This window comes from Lycorma delicatula, chromosome 4 (assembly GCF_047948215.1).
Source record: "Lycorma delicatula isolate Av1 chromosome 4, ASM4794821v1, whole genome shotgun sequence".
Lineage (NCBI taxonomy): Eukaryota > Metazoa > Arthropoda > Insecta > Hemiptera > Fulgoridae > Lycorma > Lycorma delicatula.
The window spans coordinates 115113928-115138782 of NC_134458.1; the positions used below are offsets into that span (position 1 = coordinate 115113928).

At 30.8% G+C, this 24855-nt stretch overlaps 1 protein-coding gene across 1 annotated transcript in view; it reads right to left on the reverse strand.

Annotated features, from left to right (window-relative positions):
• The window catches only part of LOC142323778 (CD63 antigen-like), a 44364-nt gene extending 22432 nt beyond the window's left edge, over positions 1 to 21932 (reverse strand). Inside the window, exons 1-2 of the mRNA XM_075363977.1 lie at positions 21749 to 21932; positions 6607 to 6795 (exon numbers count right to left, since the gene is read on the reverse strand). Coding sequence (XP_075220092.1) covers positions 6607 to 6795; positions 21749 to 21811 — 252 coding nt within the window. The 5' untranslated portion in view covers positions 21812 to 21932. The remainder of the gene's footprint in view (positions 1 to 6606; positions 6796 to 21748) is intronic.
• Positions 21933 to 24855: the final 2923 nt, after the last annotated feature.

The window sequence follows — 24855 nt, forward strand, 5'->3', positions numbered from 1 at the left end:
ACAACTACATTAACATATATTCATTTTATAATTTATTAATTTGCTGAAATTGTTTATTTAAAATATTATATCATTCATATCATATATCATATACTGCAGAATTTGCATATTTGTTCATAGTTTCAAAATTTTTAAAACAGAAAAGAATTTTGACAAATTGACAAATGAATATGTTGAAATGAAGTTATAAAATTCAATACCAATTAAAGATGCGGGATCCCATAAAAATCGATTATTTGAAATTGATATGGTAAGTTTAAGTTATCTAATTACTGTGTTTTGGTGGTTTATATTTCATATAATATTTTATTAACATAGTGGTCAATACATTATTATTTGAATTAAAAAAAGAATATATATGCATATATGTTTAGGAACAGACTTTGTAACTTTTCTCCAAAATATCAATTTTAACAAAAGTTGGATTCAGCTTCCATGAGGTGCACCTGGATATATTCAGAATAAATAAAAGAAATTTGTCCAGTGAACCGATTCTAAACAAACTTCATAGCTTCATTCATCATCAAATCATACCTCACTAGACCACATCTACAGTTGTAACTAAGGACCTAGTCTCACCACAGGTGAACCCTTGACAGTCAACCATGAAAAGTCTTTTAGGAATACTCCCCTGGGTGAACTAAGCAACATCAGAGTTCAGAGAAGGCAGCATTTGAATGCGATTGGAAGCATTGGAATGCCCCAACACTACATACACGATCAAGAAAAATATGAAGTCCAAAATCAAACCACAGCAGATCATCTACATTTCCACACACACAGCGTAAACTCGCTCATGCAGACCGATAAACTAAAAATAACTAGCCTAATGGACCAACACAAAATTCTCATCATGCATCTGCAGGAAATAAGAAACACTGACCAGGATGCCATGGAATTTCAAGGATACAAACTCTACAACGATATTCATGGGATGAGAGTGATGAAAAATGTCTCACAGTTTGGAACAGGCTTTTTAGTCAGCCTCATATAATAAACATCATATAAAAATTCAAGTCACAATCCCCAAGAATCTCAACACTTGCCCTAAAAGCATCTAATAAAATCTACACTATAATAAACGCCCATGCACCCACTAATAATAAAAATAACTCTCCAAAAAACCTAAAGAAAAAGAAAGGTTCTAGGATCTATTTAATATGACTATAAATAATATTCCTAAAAACCACAATAAACAATTATTCAGAGACTTCAATGCTAAACTAGGCACAGAACGAAGATAACACACCATCATCAGAAAATGGCCTGCTCAAGAGAAAATACCGACAGAGACTTGTTGACTCCGCAGAAATCACAACTTAATCTCAAAATCCACATATTTCAGGGGGAAATTTCAAAAACTCAACACCTGGAAACTCCCTGACTACACTAAAGGAAAATAGAAAATAGATTATGTCCTCATGGACAAACACCACCACAAGGATATCTACAACATAAAAGTCCTCCGAGGAGTAGACAGGCTCAGACCACTAGGTAGTCAAAATTAAAATCTAACTTACTCCCCAAAGAAAGCAACAAAACCAAGCCCCTAAAACTAAAACGACCCTACCCAACTAATCAAGAATGAAAATTACCAAAAAAATAAAATCATACATAAATTTGAAGATCTAGTCAACAACCTTAGAAGAAGAATTAAATAGTCAACAATTGCAGAAGAATTAGCCCCAATAAAATCCTGTAAAAAACATCAATGATGGAACAGCGAATATGACGAAACAGTGAAGAAAAGACATCAAGCACGGCTATTTCACCAATCCCAAAATTAAGAAACACTTCTAAAATCTAGTAAAACAAAGAAAAGAAACCACCCAAACCCTAGAAAATAAAAAGACAACACCATAAAGAAGCACTGAAGTAAATAGAAGAATTCAACACAGTTGAGAGATTACAACAAAACCTTCAAAAATTAGCTCCAAAAAAAGAACTCCCAACTCTACTAATAAAGAATGAAAATGGTAAACTGGCCCGTAACAATAAAGACAATGCAGAAATTCTAGCTAAACATTTAAATAAACTCCTAAATTGTGAAGAAAGGACAGAACTCCTAAACTTCAACACCAACACCCCAATAACATCACCAGACAACATCAATCTTCCCACAATAAAATAAGTCTACAAAGCACTGGGTAAGATGAAGAATTACAAAGCAGCGGGAGAAGATCAGACTTTTTGTAAAGATCTACAAATATGCAGGAAGATCAGCAAAAATTGCCCTTCATCAACAGCTTTCAAAGAACTACCAGAACACTGGATGACAGCTTTCATCCATCCATAACACAAAAAAGGGGACAACTCGAGAAAAAACTAGAACACCAGGGAGGTTTCAGACCATGGAGGAGCTGACCAGACCAGATCATGAGTCTCACGCTAATAATGAATTACAACAACAAAAGAAACAGAGACATGGTGATAAGTTTTGTAGATTTCAAGAAAGCTTATCACTGCATCCACAGAGAATCCCTATTAAAAATTCTAAGACACCTTGGACTAGATACCAAATTAAAAAACATGATAAAATTGACTCTCACAAACAGTAAGTCGAAAGTAAAATTCAGAGACGAGCTTTCAGACCAACTGGAGATCAAAACAGGCCGGCACCAAGGTGATGGGCTCTCACCAGTATTATTCAACTGTACTTTAGAAATGGTAATGAGGGAATGGCACAAAAAATGCCCCCAAAAGTAAAAATAGGCTGAAAAATCAAAACCAACTGTTTTGGCTTTGCTGAGGATTTGGCACTGCTAGCAAATGACATCGATGAAGCTAAATCATAGATATTAGAACTTCAAAACACTGCAAATAAAACTGGCCTCAAAATATTCGAAAAGACAGAAATTATGCCTCAAAAACCCACACGATTAAAATAAGTAAACAAAAATGGTAATAAAATCAAAATATTATCCAAATTTAAATACCTTGGAGAAACAATAACAAACAATCTAAATAAAATACCTCAATCCAAATAAGAAGAAACAAACTAGCTAAAGCTAAAAAATTAACCTGATACAGTTACAATAAAAAATGCTATCAATAAATGTAAAAATAACATACTACAATAGAGTTATAAAACCAGAAGCCACTTACACAGCAGATACACTCTTCACCTGAATGAACAAAGACAGACAGACTGCAGAAAATCGAAAGATGAATTGGAAGAGCCTGCATATCAATAAAAAGTATCAGAAAGACGGGCAGTGGTGGATTGTGCCCAACAAAATCATGTACTAAGAGTTAGAACCAATCACTGATACCACGAGTAAGAGGAGACTAGGATTCTCTGGACATATCATGAGGATGCAAGGTTGAAGACTTCTGAAACAGCTAGTACAGTACAAATTGAACTCTAAAAATATGAAGACAGGATATAGACAGATCAGAGAAATAAGAGGATCTGAAGGAGACCAACCTTAAACCTAAAGACTAAAATTAAAAAAGAAAATCAAGAATGAAAATACTCATGCTACACACTCAAGAAAAACTCACAACATGAACATTCTTAACACTAGAAAGGGCACAAAAATTGGAACATATGAAAAAGTACTGGGAGGACTGCAATGTCCAATGTCCAATGAGTTCCATCGAAGAGACTTGGATAATGGACTGACTAAAGTGATGCTATGTGGTCATAAAAGATGATAATAGTAATTATATATATATATATATATATGTGTGTGTGTTCCACAAAGAAACTTTCAGGACATATTCTACTGGTGAATATAATGAAAAAAGTTCATATAAATGTAGGTCTGGAAACGCTTTGTTTTCGAGTTACATCTACCGTACGATTTTGCCCGGATTTCAGCTCTTCTAATAAAAAGAGGCCTTACTGTAACTTTTGGGGCCCAAATTAAGGAATTAAGTTGGTGGTTTCTTATGTAATTTGAGCTGGGAAATAGGATAAAACAGGTCCCACACTGTAACTTCAATAGTTTTTAAGATATCAGACGAAAAACATAAAATTCAGTATCAAAAAAGTTTTTTTTTAGGTTTGTAGCACAACAGCTTTGTTAAATGAATAATAAATGTGAAGAACTTAATAACAAAACCTGTACAGAATTTAATTCTGGGAAAATTAATGTAAATACAGCTTTTAAAAAGTAAATAAAAACTTTAAAAATTTTTTTATTAAGGCAAAACAGACAGAAAATTGTATTATTCTTTTTGTACCTAATAAACATTATTCTTAATACAGCAAAACAAAAAAATAAAATGCATGAAATGATAAATAGTAACAGAATAACAAACTTTGTTTACAGTAACTGTTCAAAATTCCCTCCTTTAAAATTAACACAACATTCTGTCCGATGTAAAATATTTCTGGTGGCTTTCCATAACATCTCAGGATCGTTTCGTATAAATTTAATAGCAATTTGTATTTTAATGAGTAACTCTTCCTTAGTATTAACTTTCTGTCAGTATACTATCATTTTCATAATGCCCCAAAAGTAATCTAGTGGAGTTAAATCAGGTGATTGTGGTGGCCAATTGATTAGACATCATATCCAATCCAGTTTAAGAAATTAACATTCAAGTGATTTCTAGCTAATAAAGAAAAATGTGGCATTGCACAATTGTGCAGGAAAATCATTTGAAATGTAGTTTGTAAGGTACATCCAAAAAAAGGCTGGCAAATTGTTTTTCAAGAAAATTAACAAATGTATCTTTCACAAAACATATGAATGTGTAAGGCTTTCATTGAAAACAAATGGTCCTAGAATTTTTCATAAATAATTCAACACCAAACATTAATTTGAAATCTATGTTGGAAACTAGTTTCCACAGTACCATGAGGATGTCTTCACTTCATAAAAATGACTATTTTTAGAATTGGAGTACTCAGTTTCTCATAAAAATAGCTTCATCAGTAAATAAAATTAAATTTACCTTGTCAGTGTTGTCTAGGAGCCAATGAAAGAAGTTCAACTGCTGGGGTAATCTGTGGGCTGCAAATTTTAAACCTTTTGCAGTCAGAAAAGATTTTCTTTCCATAGGATGTGCCACACTTTGTTTTTTTACAAACCAGTGTGACATGAAATTTCCCTTGTACTAGTGCCTGGGCTACACTTAATATCCTAAATCACATGATCTTTAACCAATTTTACTCCTTAATTTGGGTCCCAGAATTTACAGCAGGGTTATTTTATTGGAAGAGCTGAAATCCAGGTGAAACCTTTTGCTGGCCTTACTGCAAAAACAAAGCATTTCCAGACATTGTTTATATGAATTTTTTCCATTATTTTCACCAGTAGAACATATTCTAAAAGTTTCTCAGTTTCTTTGTGGGACACCTGTACATCTAAAATTTTTTGTGAAAAATAATGACAGTAAAAATTACTGTTTCCTCACTTCTTCAAAATATACATGGTTTTTCTTGGCTAATCACAGATTTCATATCCTATTTGAGGAGGTTTCTCAAAATACCAAAACGAAATGAGATGTTTACTGGTAAGTAGGGTTCAACCAGCAATCTAAAATCATAACAATTTAAACAACAGGTAAGCCTAATAAGACGAAACAAATAACTAAAAGATGCAAACATTTTAACCACCTTCAATAACAGTTGGCTAAAACAACCTATTAAATATCAATACATTAACTTAATTAAATCCAATCTAGGAAATTATTCTACAAAAATTGTTGACAGAGTATTCTTAGATGTGATGTATAACATTTGATGTAAACTATAATTGTAATACCAAAAATCAAATAAAATCCATTAAAACAGCTTGAATTAATTTTCAACTCTAAACCTTTTTATTGAGGAAATTCAAAAAGTTAATTTTTTAAATAAGATTTGTCATAAATAACATGACAAACATATTCAGCTACTACATCATATTCTTGTAGCCTGTAAAATAAATACATTCTTAGCTGGTATGAAGCCAGCTATCAGTTGCAAATAGGTCTAATTATTACTGCCCAAATGCAAATATTCTGTTTTATAATAGTAGTAAACTAAGACAGCTTGAGCCCACTCTTCAAAGAGGTGAACATTCTTACTGTTTATCAAGACTTTTATCATATTCTTTAAAGGTTTTTTTAATATTGAATAGCTTTTATTATAATATAATGGTATAGAAGAGTTTTTTTTAGTTATTCAGTTTATCATTAAATTGTAATTTGTTCAAAAGAAAAAAAACTAAATCTGGAAGGCAAAATATAAAATCGCTGATCTAGTCACAAATCTTTTCATAAGATTCTGCCGCAAATTTTTCTCTTCTATTCATGTTAATTACTGTTCATTTTTTAATTTTATCAACAATGTACCTTAATTTTCAACATTCTCCAGCAATATCAATTTTAAAAAATCATTATTTTTTCCTTTCTGCTTTTCTTATGATATAGTTATTTTTAAGATATCTTTGTAAGTCTTACATCTACATTAAATACTAGTAGATTTCTTTTCTGCATAATAGAGACTTAGCTTCTCAATGCTTTTGATCTATCTTAGCTACTTTACTAATTTTATTAAAAAAATTTAAGCAATTGCACACAAGCAAAAACGTGCATCAATAGGCTATGAAAACAATCAAAATATTATTTATAAAATAATTAAATACAATTTTATAACAAAATAATACACACTGTAATCAGCATAAAGTTGCTTTCCCTGATAGCACCGCAACATCCAAAGAATGCAACAATAAAGACAATGACGCCAACAGCAATCAGTAACATAGGCGCAGAAAAGAATTTGTCATCAATAAACTGTTGATAAGTGTAGTACATCTGCTGAATAAGTACACCAACTGTAAATATTACTATACCAGATATCTGTAAAACAAAAATAAAAATAATGATAAAAAAATTGCTAAGAAATAAAAAAAATTTTGAAATGTAGTTTCATATAAAGATAAAAAAAGATAACAAACAAACAAGGTATCCGAAGATCTAGAGCAGATTCTCAAACTTTTTTGTTCCAAGATCCCCAAAAAGTAAAAAAAAAATATATATATATGATGAATATTTCACCCCCCCTCCCTACAATGAAACCTAGTTAAAACTATTTATGATAATAACGGGTATGAATTTGCATGTATTTAGTGCACAAACATGCAATTTACAGGTTCCAACTTGATGTCTGCATACTCCTTGTAATTTTGTCTGCTTGCATAACATTTGCTGTGAGAGCGTCATGTTTGAGCATGTATGTGGTATGTAACACACCATGCTCTCAGCAGTATAAAAGAGTTGTAAGAGATTGCAGAATGTCAGTTTAGTTTCAAATGCGAAGCATACATCTGGTGCATTTATTGAAGTTTTAAGAGCGTAGTTTCATTGAAAATGATAATAACTGAGGTTTCGGTTTTTTTAGTGTGTGGTCAAATGGGTAGCTGTTTTTTTTTTTTTTTTTTTTTTTTAATTAGATCATTATTTCTCAAAGTGGTCCAGGTGGACCCCCAGGGGTCCACGGGAGACTCGACGGGAGTCTACGTTGGCGTGACAAAAAAATGGGAGTTCACAATTTGTAAGCGGGGGTCCACGAAAATTCATCTGGTTTCGATAGTGAAGAACTAAAATGTTGGCTTGACTTTGCGTATCAATCTAGGCAGATAATGTTTTGAGAAGCTCAGCGACTGTAACTTACAATTACAAGGGGACAGTCTCAATTTAATAAAAACAAAGGGTGTAATTTCAGCTTTTCTTGGAAAATTGAAATTTATGAAGCAAAATATTAGTCTGTGCGTATTTTCCCAGTTTTCAAACTTGTCACAGGTAGAATGCCTTGATGATATTCAGACATACGTTCAACATTTAATTGCCCTGCATAATGACTTCAAAATCAGATTTGAAGATATTCTGACGATGGAAATACCACCACAGATCATAAATCCATTTGATGAAATGGAAGTGGAGAATGTGATATTACAAGAGGAGCTACTCGAGCTTAGCACTAATGAGGAGCTGAAGGTGAAATTTAAAAGAGGGTATCAAACATTTTGGCTGCAGGCAGAAATACCAGAAAAATATCCTGGACAGTGGGGAATTGCGATAAAGCTTTTGATAGCATTTCCCTCGTCATATCTTGTCAAAAAAAGTTTTAGTGTCGTTACAAACTTTTTATAAAAAAAAAGGAGCAGATTCAATATCACAGAACAGGGAGATTTGCGCTTATTCCTAACAAAACTGAAGCCAAATATTGATAATTTGCTGTCAATCCATCAAGTACATACCTCCCATTAAAATTGTCTATTTTGTGATTGTCATTGTAGAAGTTACATTACGTTATTAATGTTTAATTTTAATTATATTATGACAATTTTATTATATTACATTGCAATATGATAACAATAATAATTAATAGTGTAATGATAACATATTTGAAAAAATGCAACACAAAAAAATATACTATTTTTCTTTTGCTTTTTACCACTCTGAATGGGAAGTTTTCTAAATAAAATAGGTGAGAATTGATTGCTTTCTTGTGCTGTGAGTAGATGTCAAAAATGTAAAGTTGGATGGAAGCATTTTTTTTGATTGGCCAACTTTACTTTTTTGACATCCACTCACAGCACAGTCAATCAAAAATTAACCAATCAATTCTCACTTTTTTTTTCGGAAGCTGTTAGTTCGTGGAACTTAGCCGTAACGCAAATTTTCATAGTTAGATCTAATCTTCACATTTTCGGTCGAGTGGAAATATGGTAGAAATGTAACTGTAGGGGGTCCACCGAACCAGCAAAATTTTGAAAGTGGTCTATGAGAAAAATAAGTTTGGGAACTCTGAATTAGATTCTTATGCAAACTGGATAAATTTATTAAAAAACAAAATGAGCCACTTACAACCAGTGAATCAATTAGTAAAAAGACAGAATTGTACAGTTACTTAAAAGACAGTTTAATTGTAAGTTAAAAAGACAGTTACTTAAATTGTGGTTTTACTTCATTGGATGGAAAGCCACAGTGCGCTGTTTTCTTTCAAATCCTCTCCAATGAAAGCATGAAGACATCATAATTAATCAAACACTTGGAAACTAAACATCTGGGATCATAAAAGCAAACCCTTGTAATTTTTCAAAAGAAATTTCATTCTTTGAGAAATCAACAAGCTTCTTTTTGTAAATCAAACTATACTAATAAAAGTACACTTGAAGCATCTTATCTCATAACATTAAGAGTAGCAAAGATGTCCAAATCTTATACAACTGCAGAAAACCTCATATTGCCTGCTGTAATTGATAGGGTCAGTGTTTTAATAGGCGTAAAAGAAGCAAAAAGACTGAAACAAAATTCCACTTTCTAACAACACTGTATCAAGGCAAATCAATGACTTGGTTGCCGATCTTCGCGATGAGATAATTCAGCAAGTGAGTTCAAGTCAATTTTTTAGTACTCAGTTTGATGAACCAACAGATGTGGCAAACATTTCTCAATTCAATATTTTGTGAGATATGAATGCAATAGGGAAAAATCAATCAAAGAAAATATGTTGTTTTGTGAATCTGGTCATGCAACAGGACAATGTCTTTTTGATAGTTTTTATGAAGCTACTAAAAACTATAACATACATTGGATAAAATGTATCAGTATCTAGGATGGTGCAAAGGTGATAACAGGGTAGAACAATGGATTTCTGAAAAAATTAAAAGATTGTCTTATACCAAGAGTGGAATGGACGCACTGCTTCCTTCACATACATGCTCTTGCCACAAAGAATATGCAGGAAAATCTCAAACAAATTCTTTGTTAAGCTATAAAAAAAATGGTTAATTTTATTAAAAGTCGACCATTAAAGAATAGATTGTTTATTAAACTATATGATAAAATAGGCAAAAAGAAAAAATTTCTTCTTTTCCATACAAAAGTCAGATGGTTGTTTTGAGGAGGAGGGTGTTATCCCAATTATTGGAATTGCGAGATGAATTAATATTTTTCTAGGATAAAAAAAACGCCATTATCAATGTTTTTAAAGAATAATGAATATATGTTGCAGTTGGCTTACTTAGCTGATGTATTTTTGCATTTAAACAACTTGAATGTGAATTTACAAGGACACAACAAAAACATTTTATTAATTACAAAGTTCATGCTTTCATTAAGAAGCTTGATAAAGATTATTCACATTCAGAGCAAGAATTTTTTGTACTTTTTTGCTTTCCCCCCAAAAAAAAAATTGTAAGTTTTTTACTTGAAAATAACTCAAAATAGCAGGAAATATTGATATTAACAACCAGGTTGGACAAATAACCCAATATAACCGTTTATATTTATCTATTATAAATATAATCTAACCAAATTTAACGTTGCTTCGTTGACTAATTAACAGTAAAGTAATGTTTTGAGTATATAAAAAAATAATAGATTCAGTAGTTATTAATTATTTAAATAATCAAAACATTACTGTTTTGATTATTTAGATGAGGTTAGCGAGCATAGGTTAAGTTTTATTAGATTATATTTATAATTTATATCTATAATTATAAGCTAGTTTGACTGCTATTTTGACTTATTTCCGGGTGAAAAACTTGCAAACTTTTGGGTGGGGAAGAATGAAAAAGTACCAAATTTTGATGTTTCCACTCACTTCCGATTATACTTATAAAAATTTGGATGAAGAAGACTATTTACCATAGTCTGGATAACATGAAGATGCATTTGCATGAGTTACGAATTCAGTTGGCAGAGTATTTCCCAGAAACCCACCGGGTTGGTCTAGTGGTTAACGTTCTTCCCAAATCAGCTGATTTGGAAGTCGAGAGTTACAGCGTTCAAGTCCTAGTAAAGCCAGTTATTTTTACATGGATTTGAATATAGATCGTGGATACCGGTGTTCTTTGGTGGTTGGGTTTCAATTAACCACACATCTCAGGAATGGTCGAACTGAGAATGTAGAAGACTACACTTCATTTACACTCATACATATCATCCTCATTCATCCTCTGAAGTATTATCTAAAACGGTAATTACCGGAGGCTAAACAGGAAAAACAAAAAAGAAAAGAGTATTTCCCAGAAGATAAAAATGATTTCTCAAAGAAATGGGTACTGAATCCATTTATAGAAAACGCTGTTGCAGTTGCTAAGTTACCAGTTGAAATTCATGACTAAAATATCTGCCAATTAAACATTACAACTACAAATCACATCTCAAGATTTAGATATGTTTTGGCTTGCTCGTCAAAGTAAATACAGAAATTTAGTCACAAAATCATTGAAAATCCCTTTCATTTCCCTACACTGTGGTCTTACTTCAGTGAAAATGGTTTTTCGTCTATTGTTGTTCTAAAAACTAAATACAGGAATCGCCTTTCATCATTTGATAACAATCTGTTTTTGTGCATTTCTAACACAGATCCACGTATAGGAACACTCTTAAATGAAAAAATCTCATTAATTTATTTTCTTTACAAATGTACTTATAAATTTAAGTAAAATATTTGTAATAAATGATTTTTTTTAATAAAATGACTTCATTATTGTTTATGTCTAAAGTTGTAGGCTAATTTTGCGACCCCCGTGGGAGTCGCCTCCCAGGTTGAGAAATGCTGGTCTAGAGAATTTAATACATGCATTATACGTTTTATGCACAATTTACTTATCAGCTGAATTGGGTAAGGTCAGTCAGGATGGAAAATCTACCCATATTAAAAATATATTATAAAATAAGTATGTGTATGTATAAGTTTGAAAGGTTTAACTTTAATTACATATAAAAGAGCTAGATTCTACTTTAAAGGATTCTTCTGTTATTTTTGACAGTAAAAAAATGCTGCTAAATTAAAACGGGGATCACATATCCATTTAAGATAAAGAAGGCTCAGAGTACCTAAAATCTGCTACAACTGAAAAATTGTCACATAATTCCACAATCCTGTATTAAATTATCAAATTGCAGATTGAAGGTTAAGGAAGGTTGCTGACATTGCAAACATCTTGATGGCCTATGGCCATTACTTTTTACTCTATGTTGTGGGTAAGATAAAGTTTTCCCACGATGATTACCAGATCTGTAAACAGATAAGGGTAAAGGGCACTGGACTGAATAATTCTCAAGGCCAAAATAATCCCTTTTGGCACATCAGAAGAAATGTGAGGAATGTCAAACCAGCTGATATTAATCTGCAAATTAGTGAAGTTTATGGTGAAAAAGCTATGAGTAATAGAATGTTTAGAAAGTGGGTGTGACAGTTCAATACAGGATGCAGTAATACGTATGACTAACAAAGGAGTGGAAAAATGAAAATTTTACACCAGTAACTACTTTTTATGTTCTTTAAAACTGTATAAAATCTATTTTGTTACTCAAAGGGGTTAATGAGTGATAAAATTGTCAAAACCGCTGTAAACGCTGTTCCTTCGCTGTACCGTGAACAATGTATCCAAAAAATTCACACCATGTATTTTTTCAGATAATAATATACGCCTACTATACAAAATATTTTGATATGTCTATAACGAGATATCTTATATTCTAGATAGTTTGTTACTTAAAGTATGACTCGTACAAACTCTCATTTAAACATGAAAGTGAATAGACATACATGGATATGAATGTTTACATAATCCTGAATGTAAGCATTGTAGAAGGCTCAGTTACTGATTTGATTTCAATGTGATATGTTTTTTTTTTGTCTTCAGTCATTTGACTGGTTTGATGCAGCTCTCCAAGATTCCCTATCTAGTGCTAATCGTTTCATTTCAGTATACCCTCTACATCCTACATCCCTAACAATTTGTTTTACATATTCCAAACGTGGCCTGCCTACACAATTTTTTCCTTCTACCTGTCCTTCCAATATTAAAGCGACTATTCCAGGATGCCTTAGTATGTGGCCTATAAGTCTGTCTCTTCTTTTAACTATATTTTTCCAAATGCTTCTTTCTTCATCTATTTGCCGCAATACCTCTTCATTTGTCACTTTATCCACCCATCTGATTTTTAACATTCTCCTATAGAACCACATTTCAAAAGCTTCTAATCTTTTCTTATCAGATACTCCGATTGTCCAAGTTTCACTTCCATATAAAGCGACACTCCAAACATACACTTTCAAAAATCTTTTCCTGACATTTAAATTCATTTTTGATGTAAACAAATTATATTTCTTACTGAAGGCTTGTTTAGCTTGTGCTATTTGGCATTTTATATCGCTCCTGCTTCGTCCATCTTTAGTAATTCTACTTCCCAAATAACAAAATTCTTCTACCTTCATAATCTTTTCTCCTCCTATTTTCACATTCAGTGGTCCATCTTTGTTATTTCTACTACATTTCATTAATTTTGTTTTGTTTTGTTTATTTTCATGCGATAGTTCTTGCATAGGACTTCATCTATGCCGTTCATTGTTCTAAATCCTTTTTACTCTCGGCTAGAATTACTATATCATCAGCAAATCGTAGCATCTTTATTTTTTCATCTTGTACTGTTACTCCGAATCTAAATTGTTCTTTAACATCATTAACTGCTAGTTCCATGTAAAGATTAAAAAGTAACGGAGATAGGGAACATCCTTGTTGGACTCCCTTTCTTATTACGGCTTCTTTCTTATGTTCTTCAATTGTTACTGTTGCTGTTTGGTTCCTGTACATGTTAGCAATTGTTCTTCTATCTCTGTATCTGAACCATAATTTTTTTAAAATGCTGAACATTTTATTCCAGTCTACGTTATCGAATGCCTTTTCTAGGTCTATAAATGCCAAGTATGTTGGTTTGTTTTTCTTTAATCTTCCTTCTACTATTAATCTGAGGCCTAAAATTGCTTCCCTTGTTCCTATACTTTTCCTGAAACCAAATTGGTATACTTTGTATAATCTATCAATTGCTTCCTCACCTGCACTGCGCAATAATTATACAGGTATTCTGTCTATTCCAGGAGCCTTTCTGCCATTTAAATCTTTTAATGCTCTCTTAAATTCAGATCTCAGTATTGTTTCTCCCATTTCGTCCTCCTCAACTTCCTCTTCTTCTTCTATAACACCATTTTCTAATTCATTTCCTCCGTATAACTCTTCAATATATTCCACCCATCTATCGACTTTACCTTTCGTATTATATATTGGTATACCATCTTTGTTTAACACATTATTCGATTTTAATTTATGTATCCCAAAATTTTACTTAACTTTCCTGTATGCACCGTCTATTTTACCAATGTTCATTTCTCTTTCCACTTCTGAACACTTTTCTTTAATCCACTCTTCTTTCGCCAGTTTGCACTTCCTGTTTATAGCATCTCTTAATTGCCGATAGTTCCTTTTACTTTCTTCATCACTAGCATTCTTATATTTTCTACATGCATCCATCAGCTGCAATATATATCATCTGAAACCCAAGGTTTTCTACCAGTTCTCTTTATTCCGCCTAAGTTTGGTTCTGCTGATTTAAGAATTTCTTTTTTAACATTCTCCCATTCTTCTTCTACATTTTCTACCTTATCTTTTTCACTCAGACCTCTTGCGATGTCCTCCTCAAAAATCTTCTTTACCTCCTCTTCCTCAAGCTTCTCTAAATTCCACCGATTCATCTGACACCTTTTCTTCAGGTTTTTAAACCCCAATCTACATTTCATTATCACCAAATTATGGTCGCTATCAATGTATGCTCCAGCGTAAGTTTTGGAGTCAACGAGTTGATTTCTAAATCTTTGCTTAACCATGATATAATCTATCTGATACCTTGCAGTATCGCCTGGCTTTTTCCAAGTGTATATTCTTCTATTATGATTTTTAAATTGAGTGTTGGCAATTACTAAATTATACTTCGTGCAAAACTCTATAAATCGGTCCCCTCTTTCGTTCCTTTTGCCCAGCCCGTATTCACCCACTATATTTCCTTCCTTGCCTTTTCCAATGCTTGCATTCCAATCTCCAACTATTATTAAATTTTCATCTCCTTTTACGTGTTTAATTGCTTCATCAATCTCTTCGTATACACACTCTACCTCATCATCATCATGGGCGCTTGTAGGCCTATAGACGTTAACAATCGTTGTCGGTTTAGGTTTTGATTTTATCCTTATTACAATGATTCTATCGCTATGCGTTTTGAAATACTCTACTCTCTTCCCTATCTTCTTGTTCATTATGAAACCTTGTGATATGTTACATTGTTAATACTGTACACTTGTTAATAAAGTAATTTTATTAGCAGTGAACTTATCTTTTATGTGAAATCTTTTACTTTTAATTTTATTCATTACAAAAATGTTTATTTTGGCTGTAGAGAAACTGGGATAAGACAAAGTGAGGTGCAATTGGTTGTTATGTAATTTATACTAACTGTATTGTGATTGTAAGAATCCTTGCATTTTATAAAAACGGCTTATGGAGTGTACAATTGGCATTCACAATGAAACAATATGTCACAAATTGACTTACAATAGATCGTGCATGATACTTCAGGCTTAGTGAAGAGCAAATAACATTGATATCTTAAACAAGTGGATGCACTGAAACAAAAAATATCTGTACTTTTCATAAAACCTAATATTTGGATAAATATTTTCATATAGTTGCTCTGACCCATTTAGCTGTCACACTAAACTGGTTAAGAAATCTCTTCGAGAAATATCTTTGACACTTTCAACAAGCAATCCAAATTTAAAATTAATTCCAGGCAGAGCACTGTGTACAAAATGCTTAAACACAATACAAAAAGCACAAGATTATACACAAAGCAAACCTGAATGTCAAGATATATTTGAGCCTCAATATGAGAGTTGAGTCTGTGAATAAAGCTTGTTCAACACTTTGAATTTCCCCTGTAAAGTTTCAAAAATTACTGAGCAGCGCAAAGGAACCAATTTTAAAAAATAAAGTTACAAAAATGGCAGAGTCAGTTACCAGTAAATTAAACAATTTTTTGATTTAAATATTTCTACAGAAGAAACTAGTTCAGTACCACAAAATTATGTTGATTTAGATAGGGAATATGAAGATTTAATCATTAAAATAAAAGATAAAATGAAAACAGTTACATCAACCCAGGGAAAAATTAATATTTTAAGTTAATTACCAAGCAGCTGGAGCATTCAAAAAATTTTAAATGAGTTTAGTGTTAGTCAGTATTAGCCCATCAATCCAAACAATTAGTTAAAACAAGTGGAATTTTGCCATAAATTGGCAAAAAGAAACCCAGTCATGTAACTGATGAAAATGCTATTAAATGTGTCCAAGATTTTTAGCAGAACAATGCGCACAACCGAATGATGCCAGGCAAGAAGGATTGTGCCTCTGTAAGACAAGCTGATGAGAAGAAAATTAATATTCAAAAGAGACTTATCTTATATAACTTAAAAGAATTGTACACACACACCCTTCAAAGAAAAACATAATTTAAAAATTGGTTTTTCAAAATTTGCTGATTTAAGACCTACATTTTGTGTTCTGGCTCACTTTGTGTGTGTGTGTGTCACCCACCAAAGTGTAAAACTCATGTTATCTGCTCTAAAAATGAAATTTTATAAAAAAAAATGTTCGTTTCAACCATGGTATATGAAATAGAAAATTAAATTTTCATGGTATCACAATGTGAAAAATATCCAGGCACTAATGAAGTCCTCAGATTACTGCAAGAGAGCTGGGATGATTTTGATTCTGAAATTATTTCCAAACAGTGGGCTTCTGTTGACTGTGAACTAACTACTCAAATTCTTCCATTTCAAGAGTACTTAGATAGGCTTACTGAAAATTTAAATAATCTAAAAAGGCATCATCTTGTTGCAAAGAAACAAGCTAATTTCCTCAACATAAAAAGGAAAACTTTTTGGAGGATGAATGTAATGGGAGACTTCTATCAAAATTTTCCTTTTGTGATACAGGATGAAGTCCAGTCATATCACTGGTCAAAAACGTATGCCACAGCATTTCTCATATATTTTACATAAGAAGGAAAATTAACTAAGCCAAAGCTATTGTGTGATTAGCAAGTACTTGAAGCACAGTACTACATTATTCTTCTGCTTCCAGAAGCAAGTTATAAATAAAGTTAACACATTGTTACCACAAGTTAAATAATTTTTTTTATTTTTCTGATGGCTCTTCAGCCCAGTGTAAAAAAAACAAATTTGTGCTACCATCAAGAAGATTTTGAAATTGCAGCAGAATGATATTTTTTCCCTCATACCATGGAAAAGGACAATGTGATGGTATTGGTGGAACTGTAAAAAGGACTGTGACTAAAGCAAGACTTCAAAGGACAGTCAACAATCAAATTGTTACGCCTTCTGAAATGTACAATTATTGCAAAGGCAATATTAAAAATATAAAATTTTGTTTTCTGCTTTAATAAAGATGCTCAAGAAACTGAAGAACACCTCAGTTCTTGTTATCAGGTAATTTACAACAGTCCCAGAAATAAGAACCTTTCACAGTATGTTCCAACAAGTCAGAAATGTATTCTGAAAGTCCAGGCAACCTCTGAATCAGAAACATTTACATTAGTATCAGTACACAAGGACATTAGTGTTTCTGATTGCTTTATAGGTTTACCAAAACCAGAATGTAAAAATTATGTCTGTTGCATATATGATGGCAAGTGGTGGTTAAGCAAAGTCACTGAAGTCAAAACACATAAAAATGAAGAGGAATATCGAATGTACTTTTTCCACTCACAGGGTCCTGGTATTTCATTCAAGAAATCAAACATGGGTTCAACTGGAAAATATTTTAAAGATCCTCACGCCTTCAGAGCTTTTTCTATCAACTACTGGAAGAGGACACAACATTACACCAAAGATGAATGAGGACTTATAAATTCTACTCAATAAAAAAATGGCAGGAGAACTAAGATATGTTATTAAAGTTTATCAAAAAGTTCAATATTTATTCATAACTTCCATTAGCAGGAGTAAAATAAGGTAAAAGTGAATTGTACAGCTTGTTAATGTATTTGAATTGTTTATCATTTTTAAATTATTATTCATCAATCTGTAACTGGCTATTTATCATTTTTTAACTATTTATTAATTATCAATTTATTCATTCTAAGGAGTATAGTTGTAATTTTTATAATCTGAAAAAGATACATAAAATTAGTATTTTTGGATACATTGTTTATGGTTAGAAGCAACAGTGTTTTAGTGGTTCTGTTTGCTTCATCATTACTTGTCAACCCCTTTGAGTGACAAAATAAATTTTTTATTGTTTAAAGTATCTAAAACGTTCTTACTGTTGTATAAACACTTCAGATTTTTGCCACCTATCGCACATGTGGTTTTGGGCCCCAAAAATGAAACATTTTCAAAATATTATGATTTGGTGGCCAATTTTTTTAAAGAAGGACACTCGGTAACAGTCTAATTTTTTTTTAATAGTACTACTAGTAAAGACTTAAAAGGTAAAAGCAGGCCTGTTAACCTAAGCCCTTCATTATTTATTTTGGGCCCCAAATTTAAAAAACAATTTGTAAACGTAACTTGATTAAACTTAACAAGATTTGGTCATGTAACAAAATGAATTTTGATTAGACTAAGATGAAGTTCCATATTTTACTCTTTCCAAAATGGCCTTTTTGTCCTCTGTATGATGTAAAATAAGACAGCTACAGCTCATGGAAAAAGTTAAGAATATGGCTGTTTTTACCAACGTTAGAAAATAGTCTATTACTCAAGAAAATTTTTTTTTAAATATAAAAAATATTTTTTGGTCATTACAAAGTGGGTAGTTATCACATACAAAATACCATCAAAATCAAAAATAGTGATGCACTCATCATTTGTTGAATTAAAATGGAATCTGCAGTTAGTCGGTTGTCGTGGTAGTTATTTAGTTAGTTGTTAGATGGTGCCACTGAAGGAGAAAATAAATAAAAATCTAACTTTATATAATAAACAAATAATTTAACTAAGCTTAATCTACGCTTGCTAACCTTGACTAGCAAGCGAAGGTTAGTATGCGAAGCGAACATAGGTTAAGTTAGGTTCAATTATTTTTATACTTTTAGATTTATTTATTATGTAAGTTTATATATATATATTTATTTAGTTATCTATATAAATTTATTATACAGTGCACCTTAAATTTATGCAGGTGTTACATTACGAAAAATTTCCGCATATAATGAAATAGCATAAATTGAGACTTGCATTTAATTCAGAAATACAGGTTAGGTTCTTGTTAAGTTATACAGTAAATTACTGTACTCAAAGAATATTGCACTTTTACTATCTTATTATTATAGTATCATTATGTCACTTTAATGATATTACAGTACAATTTATGTATTTAAAAAGAAAAAATATGAATTATTTATTTCTTTTCTCCTTTCAGCGGCGCCATCTAACTATGACAGCTGACTAACTACAGATCGGCTGCGAGCATCTTCTTGAAAAGTACCTGAAAATTGTCTTTTTATTATTCTAGTGTAAAGCAAATTGTTAGGGATGTAGGGGGTATAACGAAATGAAACGATTAGCGCTAGATACGGAATCTTGGAGAGCTGCATCACACCAGTCAGATAAGACAAAAAAAAAAAATTATTCTAGTCTTTATTGAAGGGGGTGTTACGATTTATAGAAAACTTTACTTAAGCAAATTTTTAAAACTTAACCTATATATTTTTTAAAAAACTTTCTTAAAATTTATTACCCACCCAAAAAAATATATATTCTGTTTTATTGCTCTCTTTTAATTTTTATTATTAGTACTCAGGAAAGTCATATGGAATACTTGGCCAGATTTTTTTCTTTAGATATCAAAGAATACTGTAAATATGCTTCAATTCCAAAACACTTTTTTTAAATAAAAAACCTAAATATGTTCTGGTTTTCAGAATGTTTATCATTTGAAAGTTATCCAGGGATTCTTTTTTAAAAAGTGCTCAAAATACTTACCAAATTAAGTAATATTAAGAAGTAAAAAAATTTCTGTAGATATTATTCTTCTACCAAAGACACCAAGTAGCCCTTCTTTAGAAAACTTCCATCACTTCATTCTCTGCTAAAATGAGAGGAAATGAAACTGTGACGAGTTATGCAGCTACTTCCAAAGTAAAAGTATTAAAAGTTTTTGATCGATTCTCTGCGCAAACCTCTATTCTGATGTGAATAGTGTTATCTCTGTTTTCAACTCAGAAGGTTGTGAGTTTTAAGTCCCAGTCAATCTTCAAACTTTTTTTATATGTTATAAAATTGTTTCTTATAATATAAAAAGAGTTAAGAGTAGATATGATTGGTGGCCTAGACCAGATGGTTAATGGTGAGAATAAATTAATATGAGAAATTTCAGTTTAATGGAGGGGTTTGGAACTGACAGTTACTGCAGTCAGAGAACTCAAATGCCACAGCACTGTGTATTAGCAATTATAAATAGAAACTCATTATTTATAATGAGGTCTATATATTACTGATATTCAGAAGTGGTTCTTAGAGATGGATGAATATTAATCTCATATAAAGGATGCTCAAATGATAAAAAGTAATATTCTACACCAAATAAATTAAAATTCGTGACAATTATGATATATAAACAGTGGGCTATAATCAATTGTATAGTTCTCGGATAATGAAACCTTTAACCTTTTGATTATATGACATTTGCAACATAACTTAACTTTTAATAAACTATGTAACTAAAAATGTTGTCTAATTAACTTTACAATGACAAAAGTGAATCCATTAATTACAAAAGCCAAATGAAATAAAACATGTAAATAATGCTACGAGTAAAAATTTATTGTAAAATAATATTGTATTAATATTAACAATTTAATAACATTGTATTAATATTGATTGTATAAAATTCTTATAAAATTTGGTAGCAATGCTAGTCAGTAAATGTTTCCCTAGGTCTCAGGGCCTTAATATAAATAAATTATCATCTTGCGATTTATACATTATAGCTGCCTAAATGACAGGAAAAAACTCAGCAGGTGTGGTTTCTACTAAAAGTAACTAAATCATGCAAATAAATTTAACTTTATGGATGACTAATCATCACTGCTAACCACCGACAAAAAAAAAAATGATGGTCAACAGGATATTTTATACAGATATTTACGGGTGATTCAGTGTCACGAGTTAAATTCCACGAAACACGTACAAAGTAACTGAATAATTAACAAACAAAAATTGCACGAAATATATATTTTTAAATACTTTCGTAATTTTAAACAACGTAACGTTAATTAACGATGTATTTCATAAGTTTTCAAATAATTAAAAAAAGAAAAAACGATAATAACAAAACAAAGATTGCACAATAACATATATTTTTAAATAATTTCGTAATTTGAAACAATGTTAAATAATTAATAATGTGTATCATACGTTTCAAATAATTATAAGAAAAAGCTATAAGTATCGAAGTGAAATGACGTCCATTGAAAGAAACGTGCAAAAAATATATGTACAGGTACTGCGGCAAAAGAAGACACCTGGCAAAAGAACAAGCGAAGCATTGTCTTTTAATTATCCACTGTGTGGATAATTAGCTATAAATAAAAAACCTACACAGTATTATATTATACTCATTAATTAATAACACTATTTTTAAAAGCAATTAAAAAGGATATTCGTAAAAAATAAAAACGGTTTATCATGTTTATCAATACCTGCTTACGTAATAGTAAAATAAAACTGTTGACAGTTTCAATCTGTACATTATAGTAAACAAACAAATTATTTATGATTATACAATAAAACGTTAATGAATCCAATTCACAAAAAACAGAAAATAAGGTTAATAATTAGCATAACAAAAGACCAGTATTTTCCTTATAGTGGTTCAAATTATTCTTCGGTTATACAGATAAAAAGCAATACTGATTACAATAAATAAAATAAACTCACAGCAAATAGGAGATTGAAAACAAAGAGCAAATATTTAACACAACTCATTCCAAAAGAATCCATTTTGATGAAAATTTTTCAAAAGATTGTAAGATACGAACACAGCAACTTTCGTGTTATACTAACACCGATAAGAAAACAACAAATTCGTCCTGCAAAATTTCTGCTATAGAGGGAGTTTGCTCACAACCAGCTGACTAGATAATGTCGCAATTGATTAAATTTGCAGAGTACTTTCAGAAAAAATACTTTCAAACTAATTTAGAAAAATTCAAGTAATATATTAAATATCTCACAATATTTGTTTATATTTAAATATCTGAAAATAAAAGCGTCATGTGCATTGACAGTTAAATGACTTACGACTTTGACTCATGAATTACATGATACACGTTTCAAGATGATATATATATATATATAATGTGATTATTAAAATTATCCAAACTTTATTACATAAAAATGTTCGTTTAGCAATTTAGGCTGAGCTTGTTATATGAATCAATCCTGAAAAATATAAATTGGGCTCAAATTTTTTAGACAACATTTTTCTACAGTCAATGTTAATTTATATTTTTTATAATTTATTAATGTACACATTGAGTATGTTTACTTTCCTACTTTCATCTAAAACTGGAAAATCATCAAGACTCATACGGAATCTAGACCACGCTGTCAGTTACCTAACACGTTAGTCTACTAATTCATTTCCGAAATCGTAGAATTTGCACCTCAATGAATAATTTTTTATTAATCTTAACTTAGTATCCTTTATGTCAGCAATTAAAGAAATTATTTTGTAGCTAATTATAACAAATTCATTTGACAGAAATATTATCTTAAGCCCACACTGAAAAATAAATGTGAAGGAAAAAAAAACAATAATTGTCGTTATCTGTCGTTGGGGGCAGATAATGTTAGCCTCACCAGAGGCAATAATAATGAAGCAACTGAATTTAATAACAGTAAAAAAATATGGCCTATATCTGAAAAAAAAAATTACCTATACTATATTTTTTTTATATCTGATTAGCAGGCAAGCAAATCATGGAAAACAATATTTTAAGAAAGAGGTGGCAATGCTGCTATCCTGTTTCATGACACACCTAAATTATAAAAAATAATATAGATGGCGTAGTGGGAAGTGGTCTGTGCTTCTCTACCCAACGCATCACCCATACATATTAGAGGTTCGCTCAGTTGAATCCAAACCGACTTATTAATCCTTGATGATGTTCACAGGTTAATTTTTATTACTAAATACATGCTTCAGCATTGAAGTAACAACAAACAGAATAAATTACCAAAAGATGAAATAAATGTTGCTTCTGCGACAGTAAACTACACTGTTACCAATCAGTTATATTTTAATTATTGCAGTTACTATTATATGTTTTGTCTTCCAATTAATGCAAGCTGTACTCACTGAAACAAGAACACTCATTTATGGTACTTTGAACAATTGTAAATATGTTACCGTAACTTTGGGCCCACTAAAATAGATTTACCAGCTCAAAACCTAAGAGATAACAAAAAATTCAACTTTGATTACTATTTTTTGGTCGTGGTGTATGATTGGATCATCAGTTATAGCAATGATTTGAGTCACTTAAATGTAAATTAAATAAAATTGACACTTTACAATATGAATATAAAAATTTCATGAATCAGATCTTTCACGAGTTACCTTATAAATTATTAATTTGGCCATATGCAACAATCTAATTCATGGGGAAAAAAAAAGCGTTAATTCATAGGAACCTTATCATTTGACCTTTTAAATTGCTAGTGTTACAAGAGATCAACAATCTGACTAAAACTTGAGTAATGTTTGATTCAGCTAAAACATACAAATACTGTCTCCTAACAACCACATGGTAGAATTTATTGTACAGCAGTACTATTTTTTTTTTAATTTTATAATTCACATCAATGCTATGACTGGCAATGTAGCAAAAAAGTAAAAATATACTGAAAATTAAAAATTTAATTAAAATTATAACTAGCAACAAATTCTCTAGTAAAATGTCAATTTTGTAAAAATTAGTCACTTTCAATAATTATAGTTAAGGAATTAAATCCATCATTTCCTCTTATGAAATGTTATTCAATTGGAAAATGAAAATTTTGAAACATTTTTAAGGGCATCAGAAATTATTTTTAAAAAGTTTTTATGTCGATTACTAACAAGCAAGCTGTGATTATTATGATGAATCAATTTTAACTTCAACTTGAGTAATGGATTTATCTTAAGTTTTATCATTGCAAATAATGCTAGGACTACTTTCTAACTGAGCACAATTTGTTAAAAATTTAAGAAAGAACAAAGATAATATTAACATAAAATCTAGCCCATATGGAAAGAAGATGCAGCCCATATTAAAATACTGCATTATTTAAACATAAAATTTTAATTTTTATAAAACTCCACAGCAAACTTGACAGTAGTGAAGAGTAATTTATAACCATATATCCATACTTGGACAGCAAAAAAAATTGTTTACAAAGAGAAGAAAGAATTTTGGCTATGAAAAAAACACCCCATCATTCTACCGTAAAAAAATCTAAACTAATCAATGAAAATAAATATTTGAAGTTCCTAAATACTGGATTTCAATCGCATCATTTTCCAGTTCATAAAAAGTATTGGATATTCATTGGAAAAAATATAGAACATCAAACAATAACAATATTTATAACACTTAGAAGAAAATATTCATTTTAAATACTATAATGAAAATAATACTTTATCAAAGTTATCTTTTAATTCATATATTGTTAAATTATCCAGTACAGCCAAAACTTTTGAACTGCTATCATCAGGGTCAACTAAAACAGTATACACTGTACATATAATTATATACAACAAACAAGTGAAAATAAGTTTCACAAAAAGAGAAACTGTGTAATAATGAGAAGACTGCACAAAAATAAATTAACTAGTAAGTCGTTCTTTTAATAATTTTCAGTACTGGGCAATGCAAAGATGATTTATGCTAAATAATCCACAATTTACGTTAAATAATCATCAAATGAATAAGCAATTGAATGTGAATGCTTAAAAAACCATGTTATAATAATAGACCAATACATGTATAAATTGATGTACA